The 27,810-nt window shown below is 50.5% G+C and overlaps 7 protein-coding genes across 7 annotated transcripts; 5 read left to right on the top strand and 2 right to left on the bottom strand.

Moving 5' to 3' along the window:
- Positions 1 to 1,884: 1,884 nt before the first annotated feature.
- Positions 1,885 to 4,688, top strand: STEHIDRAFT_119701 (cytochrome P450). Its single transcript, XM_007301795.1, has 15 exons — positions 1,885 to 2,067; positions 2,128 to 2,225; positions 2,297 to 2,388; positions 2,446 to 2,489; positions 2,550 to 2,569; positions 2,636 to 2,713; positions 2,786 to 2,958; positions 3,037 to 3,287; positions 3,362 to 3,428; positions 3,498 to 3,701; positions 3,763 to 3,792; positions 3,860 to 4,090; positions 4,160 to 4,192; positions 4,258 to 4,286; positions 4,358 to 4,688. The coding sequence occupies exons 1-15, from the start codon at positions 1,929 to 1,931 to the stop codon at positions 4,498 to 4,500; spliced, it is 1,632 nt and encodes a 543-aa protein (XP_007301857.1). The 5' UTR covers positions 1,885 to 1,928; the 3' UTR covers positions 4,501 to 4,688.
- Positions 4,689 to 5,460: 772 nt separating this feature from the next.
- Positions 5,461 to 7,202, bottom strand: STEHIDRAFT_52754 (diphenol oxidase-A2; the record flags this gene model as incomplete). The annotated part of the gene is made up of 5 exons (XM_007301447.1): positions 5,461 to 5,595; positions 5,663 to 6,039; positions 6,102 to 6,531; positions 6,569 to 6,894; positions 6,968 to 7,202. The coding sequence occupies 5 exons, from the start codon at positions 7,200 to 7,202 to the stop codon at positions 5,461 to 5,463; spliced, it is 1,503 nt and encodes a 500-aa protein (XP_007301509.1).
- Positions 7,203 to 8,532: 1,330 nt separating this feature from the next.
- On the top strand, positions 8,533 to 12,925 carry STEHIDRAFT_75722 (amine oxidase catalytic domain-containing protein). Its single transcript, XM_007301542.1, has 22 exons — positions 8,533 to 9,066; positions 9,135 to 9,234; positions 9,289 to 9,718; positions 9,778 to 9,818; positions 9,877 to 10,138; positions 10,203 to 10,240; positions 10,303 to 10,384; positions 10,445 to 10,509; positions 10,624 to 10,794; positions 10,866 to 10,984; positions 11,042 to 11,109; positions 11,170 to 11,194; positions 11,261 to 11,499; positions 11,567 to 11,610; positions 11,669 to 11,798; positions 11,861 to 11,888; positions 11,948 to 12,024; positions 12,090 to 12,120; positions 12,181 to 12,243; positions 12,303 to 12,396; positions 12,474 to 12,549; positions 12,616 to 12,925. The coding sequence occupies exons 1-22, from the start codon at positions 8,681 to 8,683 to the stop codon at positions 12,651 to 12,653; spliced, it is 2,607 nt and encodes an 868-aa protein (XP_007301604.1). The 5' UTR covers positions 8,533 to 8,680; the 3' UTR covers positions 12,654 to 12,925.
- Positions 12,926 to 13,138: 213 nt separating this feature from the next.
- Positions 13,139 to 16,195, top strand: STEHIDRAFT_119697 (uncharacterized protein). The gene is given in 14 exon segments (XM_007301794.1): positions 13,139 to 13,386; positions 13,443 to 13,737; positions 13,798 to 13,814; positions 13,876 to 13,927; positions 13,978 to 14,041; positions 14,115 to 14,286; positions 14,303 to 14,305; positions 14,424 to 14,459; positions 14,517 to 14,578; positions 14,637 to 14,800; positions 14,862 to 14,938; positions 14,998 to 15,165; positions 15,221 to 15,959; positions 16,057 to 16,195. The coding sequence occupies 12 exon segments, from the start codon at positions 13,706 to 13,708 to the stop codon at positions 15,940 to 15,942; spliced, it is 1,569 nt and encodes a 522-aa protein (XP_007301856.1). The 5' UTR covers positions 13,139 to 13,386; positions 13,443 to 13,705; the 3' UTR covers positions 15,943 to 15,959; positions 16,057 to 16,195.
- A 3,637-nt stretch (positions 16,196 to 19,832) lies between these two features.
- Positions 19,833 to 23,511, top strand: STEHIDRAFT_166874 (uncharacterized protein; the record flags this gene model as incomplete). Its single annotated transcript, XM_007301793.1, has 4 exons — positions 19,833 to 19,955; positions 20,600 to 22,050; positions 22,113 to 22,137; positions 22,203 to 23,511. The coding sequence occupies 4 exons, from the start codon at positions 19,833 to 19,835 to the stop codon at positions 22,539 to 22,541; spliced, it is 1,938 nt and encodes a 645-aa protein (XP_007301855.1). The 3' UTR covers positions 22,542 to 23,511.
- Positions 23,512 to 23,868: 357 nt separating this feature from the next.
- STEHIDRAFT_119694 (NAD-P-binding protein) lies at positions 23,869 to 25,199 on the bottom strand. The gene is made up of 5 exons (XM_007301792.1): positions 25,123 to 25,199; positions 24,730 to 25,070; positions 24,590 to 24,665; positions 24,220 to 24,525; positions 23,869 to 24,138 (listed from the first exon to the last, which is right to left on the bottom strand). The coding sequence occupies exons 1-5, from the start codon at positions 25,164 to 25,166 to the stop codon at positions 24,036 to 24,038; spliced, it is 870 nt and encodes a 289-aa protein (XP_007301854.1). The 5' UTR covers positions 25,167 to 25,199; the 3' UTR covers positions 23,869 to 24,035.
- Positions 25,200 to 25,651: 452 nt separating this feature from the next.
- STEHIDRAFT_109229 (MFS general substrate transporter) lies at positions 25,652 to 27,657 on the top strand (the record flags this gene model as incomplete). The annotated part of the gene is made up of 7 exons (XM_007301791.1): positions 25,652 to 25,888; positions 25,947 to 26,033; positions 26,092 to 26,315; positions 26,380 to 26,591; positions 26,655 to 26,955; positions 26,984 to 27,241; positions 27,303 to 27,657. The coding sequence occupies 7 exons, from the start codon at positions 25,652 to 25,654 to the stop codon at positions 27,655 to 27,657; spliced, it is 1,674 nt and encodes a 557-aa protein (XP_007301853.1).
- Positions 27,658 to 27,810: the final 153 nt, after the last annotated feature.

Below are 27,810 nucleotides of genomic sequence, written 5' to 3'. Positions count from 1 at the left end.
GCCCGGAGGGAAACCGGGGTTGGGCACACTTTGCGAATGGACGACTGGTGTATTAAAGGAACTTGGATCTGTGCGAGAAGGCATGAATCAGATGGCAAGAAAAAAGCAGGCAAGAAGTATCTGAAGGAAAAATCGCAATGTCAGTTCCACATGATGGAAATTCGGAGGGAAGAGACATTGAGTGAAGGATAATCCTTGACAGTGCAAGACTCTCTGCTACCACAATGGCGCAGTGTAGCATCCCATATAGGAGGGACAAGACATAACACTCGGCAAAAACGCGTTGTGTGCGTGCTTGGATGCGTTTACACCATGACATAGGACGTACTCATTCCGCCAGAGTGCGCTATCGGCCATGTTCTCAAAATTCTACTCTGTAGTCATCCTTCCCCAGGTGTGCGTCCAAGAAAAAACACAGGTGAAGTTCTGGACTAAACTCACGATAATGTTATGTGTGAAGTGCGACTCTGTGAGATAAAGAGGAGAAAAATAATCTGGATGCTGATTGGGGACGTTTTGCTTGTATGTGACCGGGGATTGATTATAAGCTAGAATTGATGGGGTATTGTGTTAATATAGTGCAAGTTCATTAGCATTGTTGCCAACTCACAGGCTGATGGTACAATAAGAAAGGATGCCTCAGTGGTGATGCCGGTGGTCTCAGTACAGAGGAAGCGGGGTCGACCGCGACGCGTCGAACGCGACGATCGCGTCCCCTCGGAATTCTCCGCCAATCAAAACCTGACATCAAGACATCATCAACGCCACTGTGGCAACTGATCTAAGTACTCGCTGTCTGCTATTTGCTGTTTGACGCGTTACTATCGCCTGACCTCAAGTGATGTTTGGTGAAACAAGTCAGGGTCGTCCATGCTGGCACGACGGTTTACTGTTCAAGCGTTCAAGATGGATTTTTGGAAAGGCCTACCGCGTCAATACCGCGTGCACGAGGTTCAGAATCACCCGAGACCCGACATCATTTTGCAGCTTGCTTTTATCCACTCACCTTCTCATGCCCATCTACTACTAGGACCATATCACTTGCACACGACCCTATCGCTCGTACACTTCTGCAGTAGCGCGAGCCAACTCATTTATTGTATGTGTATGTTTTTCTTCAAATATTTCAATGGTTTCAACAGTCGAGACACGGTCAGGTGACTTCCGAGGGTCGGCGACTTGTGGTTCAACGTTGAGTACTTATTGTCCGTTCATGATTTGGTTGAAAAGGTTTTTAGGCTCATTTAGGGCTACCGATTTTCAGTAGAGTTCTGCCATCTGACTCACTTTTTTTTGCGTGGATACAAATGGTCAACGGGAGTGCCTTGGCAAGCTGGTCGTTGCTGCCTCCATTGTGCTTCAAAGTCGACCCGTATCTTCCATCATACTCCTTTTATTATGACAGAACTATCAGCCTCGAGGCTAGGAGATTGACCTTCATCATCCTTGACGCCGTGTTTCTCTTGTCTTCTACATATACTTCGATGTTGACTCCTCTAGCTCGGCTGAGGCAATACTCGGAGTTTGCTATGTTTAAATGGGCTGTCTTCGCCGCACTGACGACCTGGCCAATATGACGCTTCTCGGGTAGTCATAATGACCGGTGAAGACTTCCACGCATAGACTTCTCGGGTGCCACGGTTCTCTTCGTCCCAGTGATGACATTACTTGACCCTACCCGCCTCGACAAACCACTCACGCCGCTCTCACTTTGTTCCGGACTCGAGTGGGTACCACTGCCACTTGACCAAACTGACTACGACCTTGTATCGTCAGACTCATGCCGTTCGTCCATCGGACCGGCATAATCGAGCTTCTCACAGACTATGCGAACTGTATAAAGGGGCCTGCAAAGCCCCGCGGATGGGGCCCAGCACACAGTCTGCTTCTTGTTCTTGTCACCACGATATTTTTGACCTGCTAACATCATGGTATTGACGTCGCAGATATTTCTTTACCTGCCTCTGTTCTATGCAGGATTGCTTGTGGCAAGAGTAGCACATCGTTGGATCAGGCAGGCTCCTCTCCGCAGGATCCCAGGCCCACCGGTAGCTTCGTTCATAAGTGGTGAGTCTCACCTGCCCGTCCGTTTTGACACTTGATGCCTACCTGAGTGAAATTCCTCAGGTAACCTGAAACAGATTTTTGACGTCAACGGCTGGTCGTTCCATGCCGATATAGTTCAAACCTATGGAAGGGTCATCCGGTTTTGGGGATTGTTTGGTGTGAGTTTTGCTCTATCTTTTAGCGCTCATATAGTGTGCGTGCCAATGCTAACTAAAACTAACCTTGACAGGATGCTCAGCTGTACATAAGTGATCCAAAGGCTCTTTACAACATTCTGATCAAGGATCAGGATGTTTTCGAAGAGAGCTCTCCCTTCATCAAGTATGCTCCTCGTTCTCTCTTATTCACGACCAAATTCATGAAACTTATTTAATCCAGAGGCAACCGTTTGATCTTCGGCATGGGTTTGACATCGACTTTGGGTGCGTATTCTAACACTTCTTCGGAAAATAGTTGCGACAAATTGATTTATTCCGTTGTAGGCGAACATCATCGCCGCCAGGTGAGACAATGATTTGTTGCTGGTGTTATCATTTTCTAGACGTTGAATTATTCCTGTCTGCTTCAGCGCAAGCTGCTTAACCCAGTCTTCTCCACAAAACACATGCGCTATGTGATTCCCATCTTCTATAGGATCAGCCACCAGGTGAGTGCGTTTAGTTTCTCGTGCCATCACAGATATCGCTTGTCCTTACATACCGTCCTCTCCGTTCCAAAGCTGTGTGAAGTATTCAGGACCAAGGTCTCCGCTGGTCCGCAAGAGCTGGACATCATGGACTGGATGAGTCGCATAGCATTGGAACTGATCGGCCAGGGTGGTCTGGGGTACTCCTTCGACGCTCTCGACGAGGGTGTCAAGAATGAGTATGCCGAAGCAGCCAGGGAATACACGTACGTTCCTCCTTATACAACCCATCGCAATATTCTTAGAGCGCTCACCAATTGCCAATATGATTTGAATATGGGTAGGCCGACGAATGCAAGGATGTTATTCTGGAGACAATTCGCCCCTTGGATAGCCGAGCTCGGACCATCCCCAGTCCGACAATGGTTGGCAAGAACACTTCCTTGGAAGGACTTGAATCGACTGGTAGAGATCTCTGAAGCGATGCACGTAAATTCGTCAAGGATCTTCGAGGAGAAAAAGAGGGCGTTAGAAAAAGGAGATGATGCTGTCATGCATCAAGTCGCAGAGGGAAGAGATATCATGTCTATAATGTGTAAGCGTAGAGGCGGTCATACAACAGGCCTGATGTATTTTCTTGTACAGATACTGACGTGTCTTCATCCGCAGTGAAAGCCAACATGTCAGCTTCTGAGGATGCAAGGCTGCCGGAGTCGGAGATTTTGGCGCAGATGTCGTACGTCGACCCCCTCTCCATCATCATCTTGACACTTCATCTGGCCATTCTGACCTAAAACGTTATCAGACTTCTCATCTTTGCCGCAATGGACACTACTTCGTCTGCCTTAGCTCGCATCTTACAACTCCTCTCCGAACATCAGGACGTACAGGACAGGTTACGGGAGGAGGTAAGGAACGCTTACAAGTCATCCGATTCCGGAGACTTGGACTACGACACGTTGCATGAGCTGCCGTATTTGGAAGCCGTTTGTCGCGAAACACTCCGACTGTGAGATTTGCTACCCTTAACTAATGGTTCCAACTTCCGTCTGACCCGTCTTCTGGACCAGATATTCTCCCGTTACCACCATGCCCCGCATGTACGCACCTCTCTATTCACCTACCGTCTCGTCCTCCCATCTGACGTAGTTTATCTTCCCCAACAAGCTGTCGTAAGGACGCCGTAGTTCCGCTCGACACCCCGGCCACAGTGGGCAGTTCACAAGTTTCCGAGCTCTTCATACCCAAAGACACCACTGTATTCGTCGGAATAAAGGCCATCAACACGGACCCGTTAATCTGGGGCCCCGACGCCAAAGAGTGGAAGCCTGAGCGATTCTTGAAGCAGCTGCCAGAAAGCGTGACGGAGGCGAAGATTCCGGGTGTGTACGCTAATCTGTGCGTTGATATACTCTCTGTAGTAGGAAGCAGTTTTGTACTGAAAGCTTTTTTGGCCGATGCGGACAGCCTAACGTTTTTGGGCGGTGGGAGAGCTTGCATGTTAGTGTCTCCGACCTCGTATCTTGGCGTGACAAGTAGCTGACTTCTGTATTATTCCACCATAGCGGCTTCAAATTTTCTCAGATGGAGATGAGTGAGTCTGTTCACAATTTACCTTGTTGATGCCCAGGCCAATCGCAGCTAACATATGCCGCTCGATGACAGAGATAGTCCTCTCCCTCCTCGTCTCAACTTTCCGCTTCTCTCCTTCCAACAAACCTATCGCTTGGAAACTCGGTAACGTGGCTATGCCAATGATTGAAAATAGCGTCACTCCTGCCCTGCCGATGATTGTTTCGTTGGCTTAGGACGCAGTCAAGAAAGGCTTAAGGTTGTTGGGTGACGGCGGAGTGTCCGACGACGTTGGATTTTGCTTTCCCAGTTATGAGGTGTCAATGCTCTGGACAATATATGTACACCTCTGCACCGTCTTTATCACCCTTTGATAACTTCTGTTTGGGTTTAGAGTCATGGATCATGTTCTCATCTAATTTCTACAAGGAGGGCTTCGTCGTGCCGAGCATCACGATATTGCTGCTACACCAGTGGTGACCAGCCCACATGAGAGACATATTCAAGAAGATCTAGGCGTGAGGGGATATAAGAAGGGGAAATGCGAGCCACCCTAATGGCTGGTCTCAGAGATGAGCGCACAAGGGGCTTGCCAAATACGTCGAACAAAAGGCCGTCCGGGTCTGCCCGTGTAAATTTGAAACGTCCACGTGGCGTGATCCCCTTGAAGATCCTCGGGCAGAAACTCAGTGTTCAGTCCGATGCATGGTCTTACTTTAAAGCCCTGCTCGGAGAAATCGCTATTATACTTCTCGAAGGGTACCACTAGTCCGAGGCTAAATCGCACCGTGTCCCGCCTCGTCTGTCTGGGGTTACCAGAGCCGAACCGCGAGCTGACTCGATTTCTTCTCCTTCAGTCTCATTCACACACAGATCCTGCAGGTCACTTACTGTCATTGACCGACCGAGTATATCCTCCTTACGATACGATACTATCAGCGGGTCCCGTATCCCATCAACCTTTCGCCATCTAAGCAAATTTTCCACCGACAGCAGCCGGCAATTACGAAGTATGACCCTCCCGAATGAAGAAAAGTTTCTTGATCCTCTTTTCCTTTTCGAGGAGATTGCTGCGCTGAAGGAGTGCGCATTCACGTTCTAAGATTTGGATCTGTTATGGCAAATCGTCGTACACCTGTAATGTATAGTATCATGCCTCGAACGCACACCAAAAGGTCCAACTACAATCTCAAGCCTCATAGGTCACCACCTACATCGTCTTCGTCCAGATCCCCCTCTTGGATCTCTTTCGCTAACTCTTTCTCACGCTCCCGCGCACCTTCCGCAGCTTGCAAGTCCTTCCGGTGTGCATTGAGTGGATAACGCATAGCCTGCACACAGTATCATGGTGAGCACCACGGTCCATGTAGCGGTGCACACGCGTAAAACAATACGTACCTTGACACTCTGATTATGCAAGTCCAAACAGAACCCGATTCTCCGCCCGAACCGTTCGCTGACTTCGGGTCCATAGCCACCCTTGGCACCACCGCACTCCATCCACCCTTTCTCGTGCACAATCCTTCCCTCAATGACACCATCCCTGATAGCTTTGCCAACGATATACTCTGCGTCTTCTTCGGAGTCGAGGTGCAGTTTCACGCAGATATCGCGGAGAGATATGCGGGAATAAGAAAGAGAGAGACGACGAATACCGGTCTTGATGACATTTTGCCGGAGACGGACGATGAGAGTGTAAGTCTTGTCACTTTCGAATTGAGAGGCGTGAGTGGAGAGGGTCGTCTGAAATTCGGAGAGGGATCCTGTTCGGACGGCTAGAGATGTTGATGATATGTTTTCAGGAACGGTCAGCATGAAACTATACAGCACTCCACACCTTTCACGATCTCGAAGTAGGCATTCAAAGCCTTCTCGAGTACAGGATGTCTGAAAGTGCTTCTCTCCGGAATGTCACCCATCAGCATCTCCACGACTACGAACAGTTTGTGGGCAGCCTGCCAGAATCCTGGAGCGGTCTTCGGTGGCGGGGCACGTCTGATAGCTTGTTGGAGATTTGTGTGTGCGGCGGTGTAGTTGAGCTGAACGGCCTTGATACGGCCGAGATAGTAGTGGTAGCGGGCGTATTGGGCATTGGCAGCAGAAGGCGGGAAGGTGGTTTTCGAGACGAGTTTGTCTGCTTGGTCGTAGAGGGAGTAGTGAAGGTATGAACGAAGAAGGCAGTTAATCAGGGAAGCTTGGGTTTCGTCATCATGGCGAAGAGAGGCAGTGCGTTGGGCGGCGAGGAACAGTCTAGTATATAGCAATAGCTTCAGCATCCAGAAATGAAGAGCAACAATGTGGCACTTGCGGTCGAGCATCCGAGAGCTCTCCTGTGAGCTCGTATGTTCTCTCCACGACAAACCAGATCTTGGCACCCACAGGATCCATGCTTCGACGGCTGAGAGCCTGCATCTTCTGCACGGTCTCCTGAACGAGCTCCATAGCTTTGCCGTAAGTGCTCTGGGACGTCAAGAGATGGTGCAGGATCAGAAGTCGAAGATAGAATTCGACTTCTGGAACCGGTTCAATGGTTGCGACAGTCTTGTCTGTAGCAGCATCAACATCCATGGACTGCTCTTCTGACGAAGGAGTTGGAATCCACTTGAACAGCGCGCTTTTCACGGAGGACTCTGGAGTCGTATATCATAGCGGGTAGGAAATAGATGTCAGACAAATGAACAGATATAGAAATTCCTGACGCACCTGCTGGGTAAATTTCGGAGACTGCTTCATAAAGTACCCTATCATCCAGCTTTTTCCTCAACGATGTCAAAGTTCGCAGAACGCGATGGGTAAACCGTGGTTCGAGAGTAGACACCGCGCGTTCGATGAGGCCTGCGTTCGATTTAATTTCTGCAACTGGTGACGGTGGGGGGACCTCTTCTTCCTTCTCCTCCTCTTTCTTCTCCTCCAACGGTTTCATTTCAACGTCAGCCATCGCAAATGATGAATAGGGATTAAGGGCGTCGGTGGGGATGATGAGGTGAAAGCTTTGGATGAAACTGAGCGCTGCCTGCGACGCGACGCGCGTCCTGCCCCGGCCCGAGTGTACCGGTTCGAAACGCGTTCAACTCGGTGGCGCGTTCAGTCGCCGGTCCTCCTGCTTCCGCCACACAACTTTCTCAGTTGACCGTCGTGACCTGTCTAGAAATGTTCTAAGTTCCAGTTACTTTTTGTCACTGGAGTATCCTGGAGAATGCACGGTAATTTCCTGATCTTAGAGCTAGACCTACTGATCGGCAACCGAACTCTGAATTAAAATGATTCTCGGCCCACGGTATCTGCAACCATTTAGAACGACTTTAAAACGGCGATCTGTCCAATCTTCGCGTCCCGTTAGGCTTATAGCGAGGTCAGAAATTCACGGTCTATTGAATGCAACGGTTTACATCAGAGTCGACCATGCTTGTTCGAATGTGAACCGTTGCATTCTATGTCAGATCCCTAGGAAAAGTTTGCATTGGATCAGAGCATAATTGTAGCACTGATAATCATCGCTCCACCGGCCAAATCTGCGGGGGGTGTAAAAGTTTACATCACCACAAATATGTCCTATCAAGCATGGCCTATTCGAACAAACATGGTCTATTACTAGTAGGGATATTTGTAGCGATGTAAATTCAAGCCTTCACCTGTCAGGAACCGAGTTTTGGCGGAGGCTCCAAAGGGTTAACCACTACACGCATACCCTGTTCGCCTCTGGGTCCTTGCTGTAGTACGGCTCATGAATGTGAGGGCCCTACCGGGAAAAGTGTGAGTTAGTCTGTGACAGCAATGCTGAAGGAAGGAAGGAAGGAGTGTCAACGCCTATGGAAGAAGGCAATTATCACGTCCCCTTCCTTGTCGCTTGTGATGTCTTTGGCGAATGATGTTGAGGCGGCATGTCGGTCGTTGCAAGCTACAGCTTGAGTATGCATGTACGTGACCGACGTTGCAGTGTGATACTTGAGTGCGAAGTGACGGTCAAATTGTCATCCTTGGCTCGTTGTATTTTTTGTGTGTTGTAGATGTATATATTTCTGTGTAAAAGATGCTTTATCCTTTGCCGTCGGTCAAGGTACTTCATGCGTGGATAACCCCTGTGGCACACTTCCCTTTGTCAATACGGCGGGGTGCGCCACATCCTCTAGGCGGGAACGGACGGTTGCAGCTATCGCATCCGCCTTACGGCGTACCTTACCGTAATCAACCCTCCACGAACATGAGGCAAATTTGGTAGGCCCAGAATTCGTCCTCTTCCTTATCTCTTTCGTGGAGACTACGCGCGCCCACTGTCTAAAAATTCTGCTGTATCTGTGGATGGCCGGTAGTCACAGTCAGATAAGCGCTCTGCTTCGGTATAAAGAATGGATGACTCCCCACAGTCCCTTCCACACGTCTCAGGACCCTCTTAGCGACTGTTGAGGACTCTCGAGGATGGAGAGAGAAGCCAAGTACCAGCCTTTGCCGGCGGACGATGCATCCTATGAAGCTGCCTCGACCGTCAAACATGGCCAGGATCGTCCTCGACTAACAAAGCCTCGCCGATTCCTCTTGCTTACGACTGCTGCTCTCGCCTTGGTCGCTCTCACGTACTCACAGACTCGTCGATACGCTCATTTTGATGGAGACCTAGGATCCAATCTCGTTCTTTCCGAGAACTTCACAGGATCGTGTGCGTCGGCGGATCCTATCCCGGTGGAAGCGCCGCATAGGAATGTGTGGAAGAACTTGGATGTCGATGAGGCGACGGCGATTCGGAACTGGGTTTGGGACGATGAGAGAGGATTCAATCTGACCAGGGGAATGCATGCGACGGATATGTGAGTTGTGATGTTTTTGAGCTGCCGTGCGAACCGGATCCTGAGGGATTGTGGGCTTGGTGGCGTAGCGATAATTCGATCTACCTGATCGAGGCGTTCACCCCACCTAAGGCGGACGTTCTCAGCTATGTTGATGGAAACGGTGATATCCCTGAACGGTATGCGAAGGTGACTAGTCTTCTCGTCGTTCACGTTAGACATGTTGACTGAAATTCACGCCAGATCTTCATTCACCATGGAGCGAGCGACAGGCCAACCATTGGCCAATACCTCCTCGGACCTCTCCCATCCCCTCTTACTTCCTTCACCCTCGCTGCCTCTTCTTCTCTCACTCTCGAGCCCCTCACTCACATCTACCACCGTCCTGAGGTTCCATACACCGCTCGTCTCTTCCCCTCTAACAGCTCCTTGCATTCCAAGTTCATGGCCAAGTTGCTGAACCCTATCCAAAACGCGACTATGGAATTGTTTGGCGGCAAGGCTGCGCCCTGGGATCCGAATACCGGCGGCGATACGGGTGGCCCTATTGCGCAGCCGGAGCTGCTGGTTGGGATGTCCACGCCGTTCAGTTATGATGGCGAGTGGAGGAGAGCTTGGATGCAGATGAAGAAGAATGTACCAGGAAGCTATCTGAAAGCATTGGATATGTACAGTGAGTCGCCCTTTCTGCAACCCCTTTGAATTTGAAAGCCGACCATGATGACTTGATAGTCTATGCCGACTTCACCTCGTCTGATCCGGAGGAATGGCATGTAAGCCTTTGTCATTCGTTATACATTGAGAAGTCTCTGATAGCTATTTTTCTTGAAGATGATTCGCCTTGTTTACAATCGCCAGTCATTCCGATCAACCGCGGAATTTATGGAAGCCTTCAACAACGGCACCCTCAAGCGTAGCACTCACCCCGACGAAGACGCTAAGTCTGGTGCTGACCTCCCGGGTGATGAGACATGGGCCACTCGTGAGCGGAAAGGAAACAAACGTGAATTGGATGAACGTGCCGGACCGAAGAGTGTTTCCTTTGATGGTCCGAGGTATAAGGTAGATAAGAAGGAGGGATTCGTGAGCTGGCGTACGTTGGATACCACGTTCTCAACCATGTGCTGCAAATGGTCTGACGAGACTTGTCGTTACAGTTGGGTGGTCTTTCTTCGTTAACTTTGAGCGTGACATGGTCAGTTGTTCCCATTGTAGTCTTTGCCCTATGATCTGACTGGTGCGAAATCTCTCTGCCAGGGCATGAGTCTTTGGGATATCAACTTCCGCGGCGAGCGTATCATTTACGAGCTCGCTCCCCAGGAGGCTCTCGCTGTGTACTGTAAGTATTGAAAATTTGTTAGGTTTGTTTGAAATATGCTGAACAATCTTCGTTGTGCAGCCGGAAGTGACCCTCATCAGAGCAGCACAGTCTTCCTCGACCGTGGCTTCGGCATGGCAAGTAACAACTCATCGTCTTACAATCACGCTAGTACTGATGGTGCATGCTGCAATTCAGGGAACTAACGTGAGCCGTACAATGTTACACAACAACACTCAGCTAACACATATCCGCCACAGACTCGTGACCTCATTCTTGGTTATGACTGCCCTGCCGATGCACACTTCATCCCTGCTGCCGTCCATACCGCCACTGGGTCTAGCATTCGCGAACAGGCCATATGTGTCTTCGAACGTGATATCGGCAAGCCTCTCACTAGGCATACTGGATACCTTTTGAACGAAATGGGGGTCAGCTGACCTCTCTTTAGTTCTTCATGGCCCAATATTATCGCTGATCACGTTCTGATCTCTTCTGATAGGCCGTCAGGGGCTTCGAACTGACTGTGCGCACAATCTCCACGGTTGGCAACTACGATTATCTGTTCGATTACAACTTCCACCTGGATGGGACGATAGAAATCCGGTTGTCCGCTTCCGGGTATGTGTTCAATGTTAATATCTTGGACCTGCTGGCTTATGACATTGCTTTCGATAGATACTTGCAAGGCGCATGGTTTGACGACCCTCAGATGGATTACGGGACGAAAATCCGGAAGACCTTCAGTGAGTTATTTCGCCCGGCCTGCTTGGCTTATCACAAGGTTCACTGACTTTTCTTCCTAGTGGGTTCTCTCCACGACCACATCATGTATGTCATCCTGTCTTTCTCATCCACTTGTCCCGCCATTACCTAAAATGCCACATGACGCCACAGTAACTACAAGGTCGACTTCGATATCAACGGCACCTCCAACTCCCTCATGGCTGTCTCACTCGAGAACGAAGTCATCAAGTCTGATTTCTTCGAAGACGACTGGGGTCAAGAAGTCCACCAGCAAGCTATCAGGAGGAGGTTGCTCAAGACAGAGGACGAGAGTTTGTTGGATTATCCTCATAATTATGAGGGAATGTATATCATTACCAATGAGGCCGCGAAGAACCGGTGGGGTAACTGTGAGTGTTTCCTTGCTATCATACTTATTTATAGAGATGTCTGAAGGCTAACATTATTGTTCACCAGCCCGTGGATATGGGATTCATCCTGGTGTCAGCGCGATTCATCTGGTGTGTGGTCAGACCATTGTCAGTCAGTTGTATCTGGAGGCTTACCGGAGACTCGTAGACGAACTTGGAGTCGAAGCGCACAGAGAAGAACGTCAATTTTGCGAAGCAACACCTCGGCATCTCGAGGAGGAAGGATACCGAGCCTTCGTCTTCCAGCATGTGGAACCTTAACTTGCCTGGAGACCCTCGTACGTACTACCACCTACCGGTATCTGCAGCCTATGTAACTCACAGTCGTTTTCTCGCTCAGCCGTTGACTTCTACAAGTTTTTCGATGGGTGAGTCGGTAGTATTTGTCTCACGGGGTAAAGCAAGGCACCAATTCTTTTCCCTACAGTGAATCGCTTGACCAGGAGGATCTCGTCGCCTGGGTCAATCTCGGCATGCACCATATTCCCAGGGCCGAGGATTCGCGTAAGTTTCGACATGTGTCTCTACATCCTAGCACCTTCCTGACGAGTCCTGTCTGCTCTTTTTAGCGATGACTCTCACCAATGTCGCCACCTCTGCGTAAGTTGTGTCACCCATTTCTAAACTCGCTTAGAGGCAACTGAACACCATTATTATTAGTGTCCTCCTCACACCCTTCAACTTCAATGACTGGGACCCCTCGATGGAAAGCCAAAACGCCATGTAAGCATTTATTGCTACGCACAGTATTCGACCTGCTTCTGACAACGATCTGGCTATAGTATTCTCAACGCCCCGGAACCCGGCAAAGAGTGGTCCGTTGCGGAGGGCGTCCACGTCCCTTACTGTCTTCCTTCCGAACAGCCTCCCTTCACTGTAAGCACTCATTAGCGCTTTCGATATCACCGGTCGCGCGAAGTAGCTGACGAAGCTTGCGTGGCACCTGTCAATAGTACTCGGGAATGGTCATGTTTGAGGAGGACGGAAGTCCGGCGAAACCTGCTACTGTTCGGGAGATGCGCTCTGAGGGTAAGCCCCTTCTGTCCGCGGAGGAATATGCCGTGACTGATTGCGTGCGCATGACTCCATTCACAGCTGAGAGCTACCACGCTATCTTCGCGGATCAGTTGTGAGCGATGCCGGTGTATCTTGAGGCATTGTGGCGGGCGAGCCACATAGGCGTACAAAGTGCGCTTTACATTCGTACTAACTGAAGAGAGTGTTCTGCTGCTATCATGCGGGCTGTAGAACTAGAAAGGTAGGTTGTGCTATAGTTAGTTCTTTTTTGTTGTATTTACGACCTAGTTACAATTTCTTTCTTATGCATGAACTTCCTTGGAACTACAATTCGCTCACATTTAAGTGAGAGGTTCTCGTTCGGATTTGATAATAAATATCAGAAAACAGCATCTTTCATTAGCTCCTCTACCGTTCCCTCTTGACATGAGAAGTATCCCAGCGTATAATCATGAGGCTTGAGCGACGCGGTCTGGAAGAACGCCAGTTACGCCACAAAGGCCATCGAAAAATATGCCACCGCCACAGGGCAGGATATGATGTAATCTTTTATTAGCGCCTCAGTTCTGTCGACTTGTCCGAGTCCTAACCACGTCCTGACGGAGCAGGGATTTTTCAAGTTTACTATGTCTACAGGCGGTGCCATACCTCCCCATATGAACCGTACACGTCGGACTCGAACGAACGGTACCCGAACCGGCGTCAGGTCATTAACGAGGCAAACGGGCAATAGTTTGGCAGGACTAACTACGGTTATCATCGAGAACCCTGACGGCGAGCTCTTCGAAGTCGGGACATTCAGATCTCCTTTGGATCGCGATGCGATTATCGCCGCTTATGTCGCAAAAGGTGTCTCTCCTTCTAAACTATGGACGAAGAGACGTCTCATATGTTTCTGTTTACAGGTCGGAATGCTCCGACAATGACCCCTCTTATAGTCAAATCGCCTGAAACCTACACCGTCCGGGTTACTAGGAATCAATCGAGCTCTACAGGAGACATAGATATATCAGTAACACTGTTTCTGTCATAATTACACCTGCTTGATCACACTGCAACTTGCAGAGACCAAACTCTGGTGGACTACTATAATCGCCACTTCTTTCCTAGGAAAGCCGAACCTAGTCCTGTTCTTGACGAAGCGATCATTGATGGCAACGAAGTCCTGATGGACAAGGACCTTCGTATATCTTTCCATAGGTTGGCCATCCATGATCACTACTTACGCTCACGACTAACACTCTCGACGCGCTCTCATAGGACAGTCAGAGCACCTGGTACAATGTCTTCGTACCGCTTTATATATATCTTCATTCCTGACTCAGGAACATTATTAAGACAATGGAAAGGAATACCCCCTTCCTCCCAGCCATGGACGATTTGAATTGCAGTGAGTCGGATCAGTCGTGTGCGTCTGAAAACCTGCTAACGTACGGTCAGCAATGTCGCAGATTATTCACGTACACTCCCACCATCTATCGTCAAACAAGGAGGCTTATTCATTGTATGTTGGTCTCTTTTACTTGTTGACATCGATATCTTTGAGCACAGTAACCCCTTTATACTTTGGTGTTTAGTCTATGTATCAGCGAGAAGCTCTGTGGATGAACTTCTCTAGCAAGTCCAACGAATATGCCCTGAAGGTTTCTGTGGGAGACGTCAATGCTTTGACCGGACATCCCAGGTCAGAAGTCCGACACGATGAGAGGCAGGACTACGTGGTAGTGAATTGTTCCGGAGGACAACCGTATGTATATTTTACTCTGGCATACTGTATGTGTATGATTCTTGCGATAACTCATGGTGCGTTCTCTCCCAGGTGGCTGGTGAGCCGGTACAGTGACTAGGAGGATGCCACTGAGGACTAATTCACTCTATCCAATCTCAGGATGGTATCAGCACGTCACCTGGCGTAGTGAAGCGTATGTCGATTGCAGGCCATTCGGGGTAACATTCTCATTCCTTCTCATCCTTCGTAGAATTCGTCGCGATGCCTTTAGGTAGCGGTTACACTATAGAAGGCCAACTCAATGGCGAAGAGGTGAGTTGCGAGATAACATTATTCGTCCTCCTTTACGATACTTCAACTCTGTCAACAGCATATCGGTGGAATCCAGTTCGATGTCTTCCAAAAGTTCATCAGCACGGTTTCATTTGAACAACTACACGGAAAGCTTCGGACTTCGTTGGACATGTACAAGACACCCAAAGAACACGGACTCAAAGAAGGAGACACCATTACCATGACAGCCGAGCCGGATCGGTGAGTGTAACAGATATTTGAACCTAATGTTTTCCAGTCTCACGAATGGTGTCGTAACTAGCGTCCGTCATATGAAGAGCAAGGAGCCGTTTCACACTAATCTAAGCAGCATCATTGTACGCTTCAAAGCACACAAACGTACCGTTTCAGATAATCCCACAATATGATGGCATCTATTGACCAAACCCACTATATAGTTTTCATAAGAACCCTCACGGGGAAAATCTTCGCTCTGGACGACCTCGAACTTTCGGATACCATCGACAACATCAAAGCAAGGATTCAAGACAAGGAGGGTATCCCACCCGATCAACAGCGTCTCATTTACGCCGGTATCGAACTTGAAGACGGACGAACTTTGTGTGGTAGGCAGCCCTCGTTTGTGGGGTTGCATTGGCTAACATCACCGATCTTGTCCAGATTATAATATCCAGCTTGAGGACACTTTGCACGTTGTCCTCCGTTGGCGTGGCGGCGGTCCCTACCAACCTCTGGGCCTTTCTGCCGGCGGCAACATCACTCAGAAGATCGTCCGCGACAGACTCCCTCCCGCTGCATATGACCAGTCCAACCCTACAAGAGTCCATGTGCACGTCCTCAATTCAGCAATGTATGAGCAGGTAACAGGTCGACGACCTCCTGAGTGCCCAGTTTCTGCAAAGTCGTATATCGAAGCCGGTTTACCTTGGTTCTCCCTGTACGACGAAAAGGTGCCACATGCGAACAACGCCAAGCGAAGGGGACTGCTTTCTGGAGTGAGGTCCATTGCCATGTTAGATAGGGAACGACAGTGCGCCGGAAAGACACATATACAGGGGTCATGCAGCTACTGCCGTCGCATCGCTTCTTTCAAGCTTCACCCATGCGGTCACCTCCTCTGTGAGGGCTGCGACAGTGGCATGGACTCGAGGACAATCTGCCCAGAGCCTTCCTGCACCGTCGAAGTCACTCGCCGGAAGCGTATTGCTGCTCCTACGTCGGCACCTGGAGAGGAGGATGATTTGGACGGAATAAAGGAGTTGAGCATGGATGAGAAGATCATCAGGCTCGAAATGTGTGCGAAGAGAGGTCTCGTGGGGAGCTTCAAGCCGAAGGTGTCTGCTGTATCTCCCTTGTGTGGTGCGCGCGGGGATGTGGAGTAGGTTCGAGTGATTATAGGGTACGTCGAGGACTATATTACGTTTTCTATTCCTTGCGCTTTCTCCGTTTGTACCATATCGATCTCAATTCTCTATTGATTCATACAATATCTCTAGGTTATCTGCGGGAGTGGTTCTTGAATTAGCGGTCAACCACATAAGTCAGACTGCATGTAAAGGTAGCTGGCATTCCTAGGTCCTACGAAGTACGTAGAGTCCACAGGAGTATAATGACCCATCTACTTCCCGGCCGTTCTTTAATAAGCCGTCAAGGATAACAGAGACGTCTTTTTGAGGAGAGAGAGGCGTGCAAATCAAGGATGCGCTCGCCGATGTCCGGGTCCATATTCGTGGTGGAACTACGATATGACGACTCGAGCAGGGGCTGGATGGGATGATTTGGGATGTGCGGCTCCCGGAAGGCTCCTACTGTTTGTTAAACTTACTGGTCACGGTCACCGCTAATGTATGGGGGATAAACAAACTGAGGACGCTTCAAGTTATCATAAGACGGAGAAGTAGCGGAGAGATAAGGGCGCAGGATGGGCAAAGGATAGAATTTCCTCCAATGATGAAATGAGGCTATAGATTTTCCTAACATCTTCAGGTCTTGAGGGTCCACATCGTCATTGTAGACGTCAAGCTTCGACTGTTAGGCTCTGTTTCCGGACCATTACGCCCAGCAGCAATCGCACGACCCCAGGCATGACGGATCTTGCACCTCGTACGGCCGCAAGGCCTGGTCTGCCTCCACGCGTCTATCAACGGAATACAATTAGGTCCTACGAGTTTTGTTCCCACCTCACGTCATATGAGCACTTCAGAACAAACTAGAGCGGCCAGAACGAGAAAGGTTGTTACATGATGGGCGTCACGTCGCAAAACAACGATGATGTGCCCCGTGATCTTTTGCGCCGCACAGTATGATGATGGAGACCTGGTCTAGTCACTCACCGTTGTGCGATATGGCACAGTTTTAGATGGCATCTGACGAGAAACGCTGAAACTCTGTGGCACGAAACCTTGAGGCGATATATGGTGGTCGAAGAACGAAAGACTGGAAAGAGGTCCGATGGGAAGCCTGAAACAGAGAAAAGACTCAAGGTTAGACGTATGACGTCGTACTCGAGGCATCTAGTACATGCAATGACTGCAATAGTGCGAGACAAACTGACTGCGACCATGCTGGAGAGTACAAAAATAATAGTGGTCAGAGTGTGACTACGGTCGTGTACGCCATCTAGGTCTATGAAAGAAGACCGGTGGTGTTTTGCGAAGGCGCAAATGAAATATTGGACACGGTCCTTGCGAGTAGCACCGTGACGCTCGTCGGATACCCTTCCAAGTATTCCTTCCTTCCTTGTATCGACATCTATTTCAGCTGCTCTGGGATTGTCTGCTTGAATAGGATGAATGCCGGGGTCTCCCATTTAAAGGGCACAGACACAAGACAAGCTCCATGATGTAGGATCCGTTGTGGACTGACGAGATGATGTACAGAACGTGAAAACCTGACATAGGAAGAGGATAGGCTCCATACATTATGCGATGGTGAATACCACAGGTCCAGTTGAGTCTGATACATGTCTCAACGATCCGTCCGCTAAATCCGTAGGCGCAGAGGAGCAGAGAGACTGAGGTTGGAGAGCAGTCGACAGGTGACGTACAGTCAACTTAGGCGCAGTGCTTCAGGAAATGCCGCTCAGCGTTCGGAAGAATTAGTACGCGCCAAAGCGGAACGGCTTGACCAGGGACCTGACAAACGCCACAATGCCTAGAGATATCGTTCTGCATCCCGAGCGCCTACACACCATTATTTACGTACTTCATAGTGAGACTATGGAGCCGCGAACGGGACTCGTCTTATGGATGTGGGACTGTGATGGAGAAGAAACCAGTTCGGCAGACTCAGTTGAGGGTCTCTTCTCCGTATGAGCCCTCTTCCTTCTGACATATCGGCATAGGGAACCGGAAGGCATGACCAACCAGTGGTTGTTCCAGCGCTGTCAACAAGGCTGACAGGCACTCACGGTGCCGCGACCCAAATTTCCCCATACGGGGCATCATAATCTACGCCCTTGCTCCTCGAGACTTCGACCGAAGACTTACCATTGCAGTGGTGTGATCAGCGTACAGTCAATTACCCCGTGGTGGGCCAGTACCTCGTAATGGGTCACCTTCCAAATGCGGGCGCTCGAAGCCTCATATGGTGGAGTTGTGCTCCCATTCGAAGCTTTGGAGCATGATATCATAGCATTATTGGCCTTTCGATGCCAGCCCTCGCCGTAAACAGTAGGTGACCCATTACGGGGTACTGGCCCACCTCGGGGTAATTGACTGTACTCAAGATAATGCTCACGCTCAGAATGGTAAGCCGCAACCCGAGCAAATAGTCAAAGCGCTGATTTGATCATGTGTTGTAATATTGCGGTATTTATAAGTACGACGCAGGACCGGGAGAGTTCGTCGCAGATGGCCCAGAATTTTCTAATCCTCAACAACCTCGGAGACGCTGCATGCCGAGGCTTCGTCCAGGGTTCAGCGAAGCATACATACGCCTGACGCCACAGGCTTAGACCAACCTTCGACTTTAATAAATCTTCATCCAGACATGTCCTAATGGACTGCTGTGAAAATTTTCTGGCTCTCACAGTCAAAGCACGAGTGAAGTGCGTTGCTATCCATTCAATACGTTCGGGAAGAGAAGACAAATGAGACCGCTATCAACAGTTCCCATAGCCGTAGACATAGAAAAAGGGAAAGTCATAACGGTAGCGCACCGAAGTCCTGTTTCGAACTTACCGCATGTCGGTGATCCCAAAATTGTCAATGAAAGGGCGGTGAAAGGGCCGAGGAAGCCTGAGTTGGGCCTCCTAGGACGATCGAGAGACCATGCTGATGCATGATTCTTCGACTCGTGGCGCTTGAAAAATAGGTCACAGTAGTCGTATGTAGTGTAAGCACAGGTTTCAGCGCCTGCACATAACGCGATAGCTGGAGCGTGGCTAACGCCTGGTAGGTGTACAAACGTGCCTGCTTGTCTATGCGCTGGACGTCCAGGATGGACCAAGCTGAGACCGGTACCTATATGTGGTGTTGACCATAGGACAAAGGCGTGATCGATATATTAGAAGCCAGAGTCCTATTCTGTTTCTCGAAGCAGGGAAACGCTGGACGACCTACAAGTGGCGTATTGAATGGCCAAAGGTTACTTGGTAGGATAGCGGGATGGACTCGCCATGACTATCCAGACATACGTCTAACGATAAACGATCGACCGACAATGATTGTACGTGAGAGTATGTCCTGTGGAGCATCTTGAGAATTATAGAGCAGGGTCGCGAGCTAAGGCTTGAGAGATATAACATACTTCATGAAGGCACAAGATATGCCTTCTCTGCCCAGTCAAAACGACCATCGGTTGCTGCGTAGCCTTGCGTTGATCCATAGACGAAAATTTCGCCTTTGACTTGCGAAGAAAGACACGGATATGAAAACAAGAAGGGCGGAAGATGAGCCCACCGTGATGGCTAGCCCATGTGACGGAGCGGCGTAGACATTTCATCGAAGATTCTTCGTGTTGTCCTCTCGTCATGCATCAAAGCCGATCAATCACTCGAGGGAGATCGAATCCTGACGACTGTACATAGTGCTGTGGTCCTCAGCTCATTACCAGAAAATTTTCTGCTGGGCAGAGATGACAGAACGTCTTTGCCTAATCTACAGTGAGCAAACTCGGTATCCGTTGCTTTTTCTGTGGGTGTTGTGAATGAGGTAGACTGCTTCCGAGGTACCCGGCTGCCGTTTCCGAGGGTGAGCGGCTTACACGGCACGAATGTGACTTATATAGGACAAAAAAGGCTTTTGTAAGGGAGGTGGACTCACCATTTGTGATGAATTCGGCACGGCTGTTAAGGCTACGGAAGGTCAGATGGGAGAAAGAGCTGGCCACCAGCTGGGAAAAGATCAAGCCGAAGAGTGGGAAGGGGCAAGCATTGCGGTTCTGGTTATGGAAGGTTTGACCGAGTATCTTGTCAGAATATAGCACGGCAAAAGTGCACGGCGAATAGGCCATATGTCTGAGCGGCGAAAATAGAGGTAGGAAAGGAAAGGTCGAGGCCAGATGAGAGCAGCGCTTCCCGCACTGCGAATGCCGACTCTCACTGCCTCAGTGTCCGGAACAAGTCGGATGCCCTTCAGCAGCTCTAAGATTTACGAGGGGCAGTGGCAGAGCTGAGAGCTCGCAGTAGAGACACAGCTGCAGTGACTGTGCTAATACAGAGGATTGTCGAAAGATGGGCAACTCGTGAGATAGAAAGCCGGGGGCTGTGGTGGTGGGTGGGAAGGAGGTCCACCGGGAGTTGCCGGAGTGCGGAGGATTACCCAAAAAAGCGCGTTGAGACCGCCTCGCTGCAACCACGTTGGCTGCTGTGGCCGGGGATGGGTAAGGATTGATAAAGTATTGGAGATGAAGAAGATGAGATGCTCCTCCGATTGGGCCTAAAATGACGATTTGTCTGCCGTTCTCCACCGGTCACCGTCTCAGCTATAAGTTATAAGTACCCCACCCTTGCCGTTCTCTTTCCGTTTCCCCTCCCCGCATCGTTCACCCCGCTAAACCCGTCATCGTCGAACGTCTTGCTCACTCGCTCGCCGCCAGATGACGGAGTACACGTCCTCTCCAGCTGCTATTGAGCAGTACCGCTCTGCCCGCGCGCGCACAGCGGACTGGGTCACCGTTCACCACAACGACCCCAGTAGCTTCCTCTCACCCTCTGTTCCTCCCTCTTTGGTCGATGACTCAGACGATGGGATGAGTACGCCTTCGGATAGCGACTTTAGCTCTCACTCTGTCCCTCCTCGCATGATGCTCAAGTACCCTGACGGTCGACCGGATATCCCGATTTCAGAATCCGCCGGGTATAGCGACGAGACTCGAACATCGAGCAGAGATCGAGACAGAAGAAAGGAAGTCGACGGATGGCCTGGCTCTTCTCCATACGCCAAAACCCCTTTGATGCCGCCACCACATCCTTCTTATGCTTCGGGCCACGCCGCCACCCGTTCGCGTGCCACATCACATCCCCACTCTTCACTACCACCATTTGCATCCCTGCCTTCAGCTTCGACCGTCCTCATGGTCCCGCCACCACCGCAGGCTTCTTACTATCATGCTCCTGAAACTATCCAGATCCATCCTTCCGGCCCGTACATGTCTGTTGATCCTCAGGGTCAAGGCTCAGGTTCTCAGCGCTCGAAATCCATGCACTCATCCCGTTCGAAGCGTAGCTCCACAAATCATCCACCATTACAGATGATTTACACACCTCCAAATCCGCCTCCCCTACCCTCCAACACCGTCTCACCATCGCGTTCGCATTTTAGTCAACAGCAGCAGCCACGAGAGATACTCGCTCCCTCTCCTGTCTACGCATACTCGAACAAGCCCGAAATAACAGATCCGGATCGTATCCCTGAGCCCGAACTAGAGCAAACCCCTACACCTGGACCAGTAGATGTCGCCCGTGAACACCGCGCGCAATATGGGTCACATTCTAGCTCGCGTCTACAAGCGCCTGCACACCACACTCATACCCTATCCAAATCCAGCAGCGGCAGCGGCGGGCGGGGAAATAAGCCGCCTTCCATAGTCTACGCACCATCGAAACATTCCTCTTCTGTCAGTTTCAATTACGACCCTCCCGTCATCACAAAGCACCCACCGCACCCAGCCGCCGTACCAATGCAGCGTACACCTTCGCAGCACCCCTCAGCGCACCTTCCAGAGCCTTCGCGGCACTCATCACGTCAGAGGGCTCACTCTCCGTCGCGCTCGCAGCCGCCACCCACCAAGAAAGTTCCTACATCCCAGCCCCTCATCCCATCGTACTCGGATCCTACCTATAATCGAGATCACTATACAACGGGCGCATCGAAGTACTACACTACGGTCAATCACGGTGGACATAAGTCTTCGAGCAGGCAGGGATACGATCGTTACGCTCGGGCGCCCTCCCCGGACGAGCGTGGCCACCGTGGTGGCGGGTATACCTATGATGACCGCCAGCGCGACAGTCACAGTTCGGGAAGCACGTACTACGTTATTCCCTCGTGAGTATATCGTCTTACGAGCGGTCGTCGAGCCGCCACACTGATGCACCTTCCCCTCTTAGACCGGGCCAAAAGATCACAATTGTCGTGAGTCCACATTTTCGCCCTAGTCGCGCAGCACAGACGCGAATACTTACTAAAGAAAACTGCAGCCCACGAATCATAACGCCAAAATCTACTCTACGTCTCCTTCCCGCACTCAAATCTACGCCGACTCCACCAACACCCACCGCTCTCACCATTCCTCCCATTCCCATCCTCGCTCTGCAACCGTAGCGCCCATTATGCCCCCTCCCGAGGCGGAGCATGAGCCCCAAAGCGCCAAACGCCCCTTGCTCCAGCGTATTCTCCGTCGTCCTCCACAAGGGAACGGTCGTAGCACACCCGAACCTACGAGTGCAAAGTCCGGAGGTGGAAGTTTCGCGCACGGACTAGGCAGCTTGGGGCCTGCGAAGCTGCGGCGACGATTGACGGAGCGCGGGGACCGGTAACCGGTGACGAGAGGTTGTCGTTATTTGTGGCGAAGGAACGGGAACTGTAGATGTGAGCGCTTTGCAAGTCTCTGGTCTTTTGGTCTATGGTGCCGTGTCGTGGACGATACCCATTTTTGGAGGCATTCTATTCTGGTTCTCGAAGGCTTTTGTCGAGGAAGTGAGTTAGCTGTATTTGTGTCGTAGAGTGCTCTGGGCCTCTATAGTTTTGGTCAGATGTCTCATGTCCTCCTCGCAAGAAGAGGTTTGAGATAGCACCGTTTTGAAGGTGAATGGCGAGCGAGAGGAGATGCCGTGCCTGATTCGTTTCTTGTACATTCTGTTTCTTGTGGATTCCGGTTCTTTGCTTCTGTGGTTATTGTGCTTTACACTCCTTTTTCTTTTCTTTTTTTCGTTTCTTTTTCTTTTCTTTTTCTTTTTCTTGCATCGCCTTCCTCTTTTTCGTTTCGCCTCATCTTGCCTCTCTTGTCTTCACCTTTCTTTGCCTCTTCAAGGACTTCATGTTTTGTGCTCACTAGCAAAAGCAATGTACGACATAGTTGTACTCTCTTGCACTCACATCTGTACTCTCAGTGCACCTCCCGTCGGACTCCCACCTCGCATTCTCCCATCTCTCCTTATCCGCTCTCGTACATGTATCGCACATCACCTTCACGTCCTTACTCTATCCCGACCGGCAGTCACAAGGACTCGACCAACCAGTCTGGATTATACACTTGTACTAATACCCCTTCGTTTTTCGTTCTCACCATGCCTGATCGTCAACTCTCATTGCTTTCCTCTTTCGCTCGCTGTTCATGATTTCATGTTGACGATTCGCACGATGACGATCCTTTTGCTCGCTTTGAAAAGGCTCAACTTGCTATTGTATACCTTAGATTATCATGCTACATACGTTCTGTAGTATACTGTAGTAAGTCTGTGTAGTATGATAGCGCGAGATGACGACTCCGATGAAGAAAACTTGAATACATACCGTAATGACTGACAAACCCTGTTCGAACATCTGCGCCGTGGCACTCCAAGCTCAAGTCGGTACTGAGCTTATACCTGCTGCGGCGTGGTTGCTCCACCTGTGGAGCCACAGCGACTTGTGGTTGAACCGCTGAACATCGTGCGCGTCACACAAAGATGATGGATCGACGTGCATAGTTCAAGTATGTAGAGCGGAAGTACTTAGAGAGAGCCGTGTTGTTGGATCTCGGAGCAAGATGCGTCGACGGAAGCAAACTTATGGGTGACCGATGGGGATGAGGATGATCGAAGCTCCGAGCGATCACTTCAACTCGGACTCATGCGCCACTGTGGCGTGCACACTCACGAACGAGGAATCTCGACCCGTAAAACATCGGTAAACGCTAGCATTTCACAACGGATGTCTCAGTCAATCGGCATTAGCCACGAGTCAACCACTAATTTCTTTTGGTATGCAATAAAGTCCGCGGATAAAGAAATACAGAGCATCGACGACGTTACACACACATACAGAGTTCATTAGACAGGGACGTGAAGACGGTTGACGAGAGCGTCTTCAGCGATGATCTTCTCCTTCCACTTCTGCTCGACCTCGTCGAGGTTCCAGTTGGCAGAAAGGTATCTAGACGTACCATAAATCACGGTCAGCAAACAAATCATTGCAATGGATACGGACGGCAGACAACGACAGGAAGATACTGACTTTCCGTTCAACCAGTCCTCCTTCCCGCTCGTCACCCTGAGGGCAGTGGCAGCGGGCAACTGCAGGGTATCAATGAGCCAAGGTGCAGCCTCAGGGTTGTTGTCGGCCATGTCGGTCTTGATCGCACCGGGGTTCAGGGAGAACGTCTTGACGTTGGGGTTCTCGGTCTTGATGTACTCAACGAGACGGTTGACGGCGTGCTTGGAAAGAACATAGGACGAGGCGAAGGGCATCCTCATCTGAGCGCCAATGGACCCGATGACGAGGAAGTAGCCAGATGTAGCACCAAGGTGAGGGAGAGAGAAGCTAGCCGAGGTTGAACCACATGTTAAGCGACGTAGATGGCGAGGGGGCGGGAGGATAAACGTACTGTGCAACATTGTAGACACCACGAACGTTCACCTCGACGGTTTTCCACCAGTTGTCAGGGTCGTACTCGGTGAAAGCTGGAGAAAAAACAAATAATGTAAGTCATCACGCCGCATGATGTGCTGCAAGAAGTGAACATACGCTTCTTCCATGGGTCAGCCTTTCCAGCGTTAGCGACGACGATATCGATCTTGCCGAACGTCTTCACGGTTCCATCGACGGCGGCTTTGATGGCCTGAGTGTCGACGACGTCGGCAACGAATGTGGTGATTTGAGCTTTGGGGGCCGCCTCAAGGATGTGTGCCTTGGTCTTGTCCAATACGGCTTGCGTACGGGACAGGAGAGCCAAAGATGCACCAGCACGGGCGTAGTAGAGAGCGATCTCCGAGCCAATGCCACGCGAGGCACCCGTCACGAGGACAACCTTGCCAGCGTAGGTTTGGCCCTCAAAGTGGGGCTTAGGGTCGATGCCGGGGTAGACACTAAGTTGAACGATCAGTCAAAAGCATTGTATCTAGTTGGAAATGTACTCACTCGTTCTCGCGGGTGACTGGGAGGTCTTCAACGGGTACAGACATGGTTGGAATGGTTTAGTGGAGTTGAAAGACGATGAGGGGTCGGTGCTATGGCTTGCCATCGTTTCTGGTCTGCCTTATGAAGGAGAACCGCAGAGGATACAGGAAGGCATCTCAGGCTCGGTAAGCACGTACAAGTGAGTAAGCCAGAGAACAAGGTTGTTGGCTGAAATGAAACCAGATTGAGTCCGCAGAGCGGAGTCGATGGCCAGAAAAGGCTGCCACAGGCCGCCACCGGCCATTTCCGAGGAAACTCCTTGTTCACCTCCCACCTCGGGCGCTTACTCCGCAAATGATAACAAGGACAAACACGGTTCTGCGGGAACAACGCAGACCAAGCAAGAAGTTTCGAACAATGCGATGTATCCGTGGCAGGCTGACTGAGCCGTCTTTTGCTTGGTGAGCATCATCGTCGCGAACAGAGAAAACCGAGCGCGTCGCGTCGGTTCTTCTTGAGTCTTTCGTTCGCCCTCTCCCCCATCACCGCCATGTCTGACTCCGTCGAAAAAGGCAGATCGTTCCAAACACCAAGTCCCGCAGGGCCTGAGCACAATGGCCAGAGCAGCGCCCCATCATCCGAGGCTGCTGCTCCTGCAGAGCCCGTGGTACACATCATCGATCCCAACGCGTCTAGCTTTCGCAAGGCAACAGTGCTCGTTGTTGTTTGCCTTGCATTGTTCATCGACTCGTTTAACACGGGAGGCATGATCATTTGTCTGAACAACGTGCTTAATTCCTCCAGAATTCCTTGTGTTTTCTCTGTCTGACAAACTTCCACTATAGATCGAGGAAGACCTCGGACAGTCACCAGCAATCGTACAATGGATTTTGACAGCGTTCAACCTGACTTTCGGCTCTTTCCTCCTGCTCGTGAGCTGAACTTTATTTCGAATTGGTCGGCGGTCGACTCTGACGATTTTGACTACAGAGTGGCCGCATATCAGACATATACCATCCCAAGCCTATATTCATCTCTGGATTTTTCATCGTCGGCGTCTTTGGGATCGGTGCCGGTTTTGTGAACAACATCATCGGCCTTATCATCATCCGTGCCCTTCAAGGCATTGGAGCCAGCATGACCATTCCCTCCGCCATATCCATGCTTACCTCCGCGTACACGGATCCTGAGAGTCGCGGAATAGCCCTCACATTGTTTGTTTTCTTCCTTTGGTTCTATACTCACCATGATCTCACAGTTTACTCCTGTTCTTGACAGCTTCGCATCTGCAGGAACCCTTGGTCTTTGCTTAGGCTTTGTTATCGGTGGTATCATAGTCCAATTCGCATCGTGGCGCTGGGTATTCTGGGGCATTGCCTGTGTCGCCGTGCCGATCTCGCTTTTATCTATCTGGCTGATCCCAGTGCAAAGCCTTCGCATGAACTCCAAGAACAAGAAGATGGACTATCCCGGTGTTGCGACATTGACTGGTAAATGCCTTTGCTCCGTATAGCATGTCTTTTTATTTACTAACACAATCGTGTTCACTCTAGCCTCTATCATTCTTCTCATCTTCGCCTTCTCGCAGGCGCCCACTTTTGGTTGGGGGACGGCTCGTGTATTGGCCCCTCTTCTCGTAGCTCTTCTTCTGCTCGGGGTCTTCTTCTTCTGGCAGACTCGCTTGAGCGACGAGCGCGCCCTCATCCCGCCCAAGATGTGGTTTATCCCCAACTTCCTAATCCTCATCCTGGTCTCGTTCTCCAACCAAATCTACTTTATTGGGCCCGTGGTGTTGTACAGTAACTACTACCCGACGAACTACGGATGGAGTCCGCTGACGATCGGATTGCACTTGTAAGTCACTTATTTTACCGATTTTCAGACCAACGTCCACATTTCTGACTGAGATTCTGTCCTTCAGCCTTCCTACCGGTATTATCAGTGGAATTATCTGTATCATCTTCCCTCGCCAGATCCTTCGTCTTCCTCCCAAGATGGTCCTCGTCGCGGGTCAACTCATGGCTGGCGTCTTCGGCATCCTCTACGCGTTTGCCTACACGCGCGAACGCTACTGGAGTTACACTTTCCCTGCCATGGTCCTCGCCACCGCGGGTAGCAGCGTCACCTACCTTGTCTCTAAGTACGTCTTTCCCCAGACATTTGACGTTCTTTCATCAATTCTAATACCTCTGTACTTGCAGTGTCGGCGTCATCACCTCCGTCCCGGTCGACAAAGTCGGTGTCGGGGCCGCCGTCTTCAACGCAGCCCAGCAAGTCGGCTCAGCCGTCAACGTCGCCATCGTCACCACCATCCTCGTAGAGACGACGAAGACGGACCCCCAGACACCGAAAGAGTCGTACCATGGTGTGAGCAGCGCGATTTGGTGGATCGTGGCGATTGGTTGTGCGGAGGCGATCGCGAGTGCAATATTCTTCAGGCCGAGGAAGAACTCGTTAGAAGGCGATGGTGGAGAGGGGATGGAGACGCAGAAGTTGCAGGCTCGGGATGATGAGGTCAAGGAGGCGGTGGCGACGGGAAGTGCTGGGGGTATTTGAGGATGTCGCGGTTGTGATTCGGGTGCTTTGGCTACTTACATTCCTTAAGCATGTTTGTCACGAACGTTGCACGCATTCGTCATGTTTTTTTTAATTATCGTAATGCTTTTTCGTCTTTGTTTTTCTTCCACTGGTATCGGATATAGACGATGC

Source organism: Stereum hirsutum (genome assembly GCF_000264905.1).
Source record: "Stereum hirsutum FP-91666 SS1 unplaced genomic scaffold STEHIscaffold_4, whole genome shotgun sequence".
In the NCBI taxonomy this organism is placed as follows: domain Eukaryota; kingdom Fungi; phylum Basidiomycota; class Agaricomycetes; order Russulales; family Stereaceae; genus Stereum; species Stereum hirsutum.
This window is presented reverse-complemented; position numbering and strand designations above follow the sequence as displayed.

Excerpts from the sequence above, each read along its gene's own strand:
- STEHIDRAFT_119694 (XM_007301792.1), bottom strand. The coding sequence starts at position 25,166 with ATGTCTGTACCCGTTGAAGACCTCCCAGTCACCCGCGAGAACGA. Across the intron at positions 24,666-24,729 it reads GGCTGACCCATGGAAGAAGC|CTTTCACCGAGTACGACCCT; the intron begins GTATGTTCACTT and ends TTTTTTCTCCAG. Across the intron at positions 24,526-24,589 it reads GGTGTCTACAATGTTGCACA|CTTCTCTCTCCCTCACCTTG; the intron begins GTACGTTTATCC and ends AACCTCGGCTAG.
- STEHIDRAFT_119697 (XM_007301794.1), top strand. The coding sequence starts at position 13,706 with ATGGACAAGGACCTTCGTATATCTTTCCATAG. Across the intron at positions 14,042-14,114 it reads AACAAGGAGGCTTATTCATT|TCTATGTATCAGCGAGAAGC; the intron begins GTATGTTGGTCT and ends TTTGGTGTTTAG. Across the intron at positions 14,460-14,516 it reads GTCACCTGGCGTAGTGAAGC|AATTCGTCGCGATGCCTTTA; the intron begins GTATGTCGATTG and ends CATCCTTCGTAG.
- STEHIDRAFT_119701 (XM_007301795.1), top strand. The coding sequence starts at position 1,929 with ATGGTATTGACGTCGCAGATATTTCTTTACCTGCCTCTGTTCTATGCA. Across the intron at positions 2,389-2,445 it reads GAGAGCTCTCCCTTCATCAA|AGGCAACCGTTTGATCTTCG; the intron begins GTATGCTCCTCG and ends TATTTAATCCAG. Across the intron at positions 3,702-3,762 it reads TGTCGCGAAACACTCCGACT|ATATTCTCCCGTTACCACCA; the intron begins GTGAGATTTGCT and ends CTTCTGGACCAG.
- STEHIDRAFT_75722 (XM_007301542.1), top strand. The coding sequence starts at position 8,681 with ATGGAGAGAGAAGCCAAGTACCAGCCTTTGCCGGCGGACGATGCATCC. Across the intron at positions 10,385-10,444 it reads GGAGGCTCTCGCTGTGTACT|CCGGAAGTGACCCTCATCAG; the intron begins GTAAGTATTGAA and ends TTCGTTGTGCAG. Across the intron at positions 12,244-12,302 it reads ATGGAAAGCCAAAACGCCAT|TATTCTCAACGCCCCGGAAC; the intron begins GTAAGCATTTAT and ends ATCTGGCTATAG.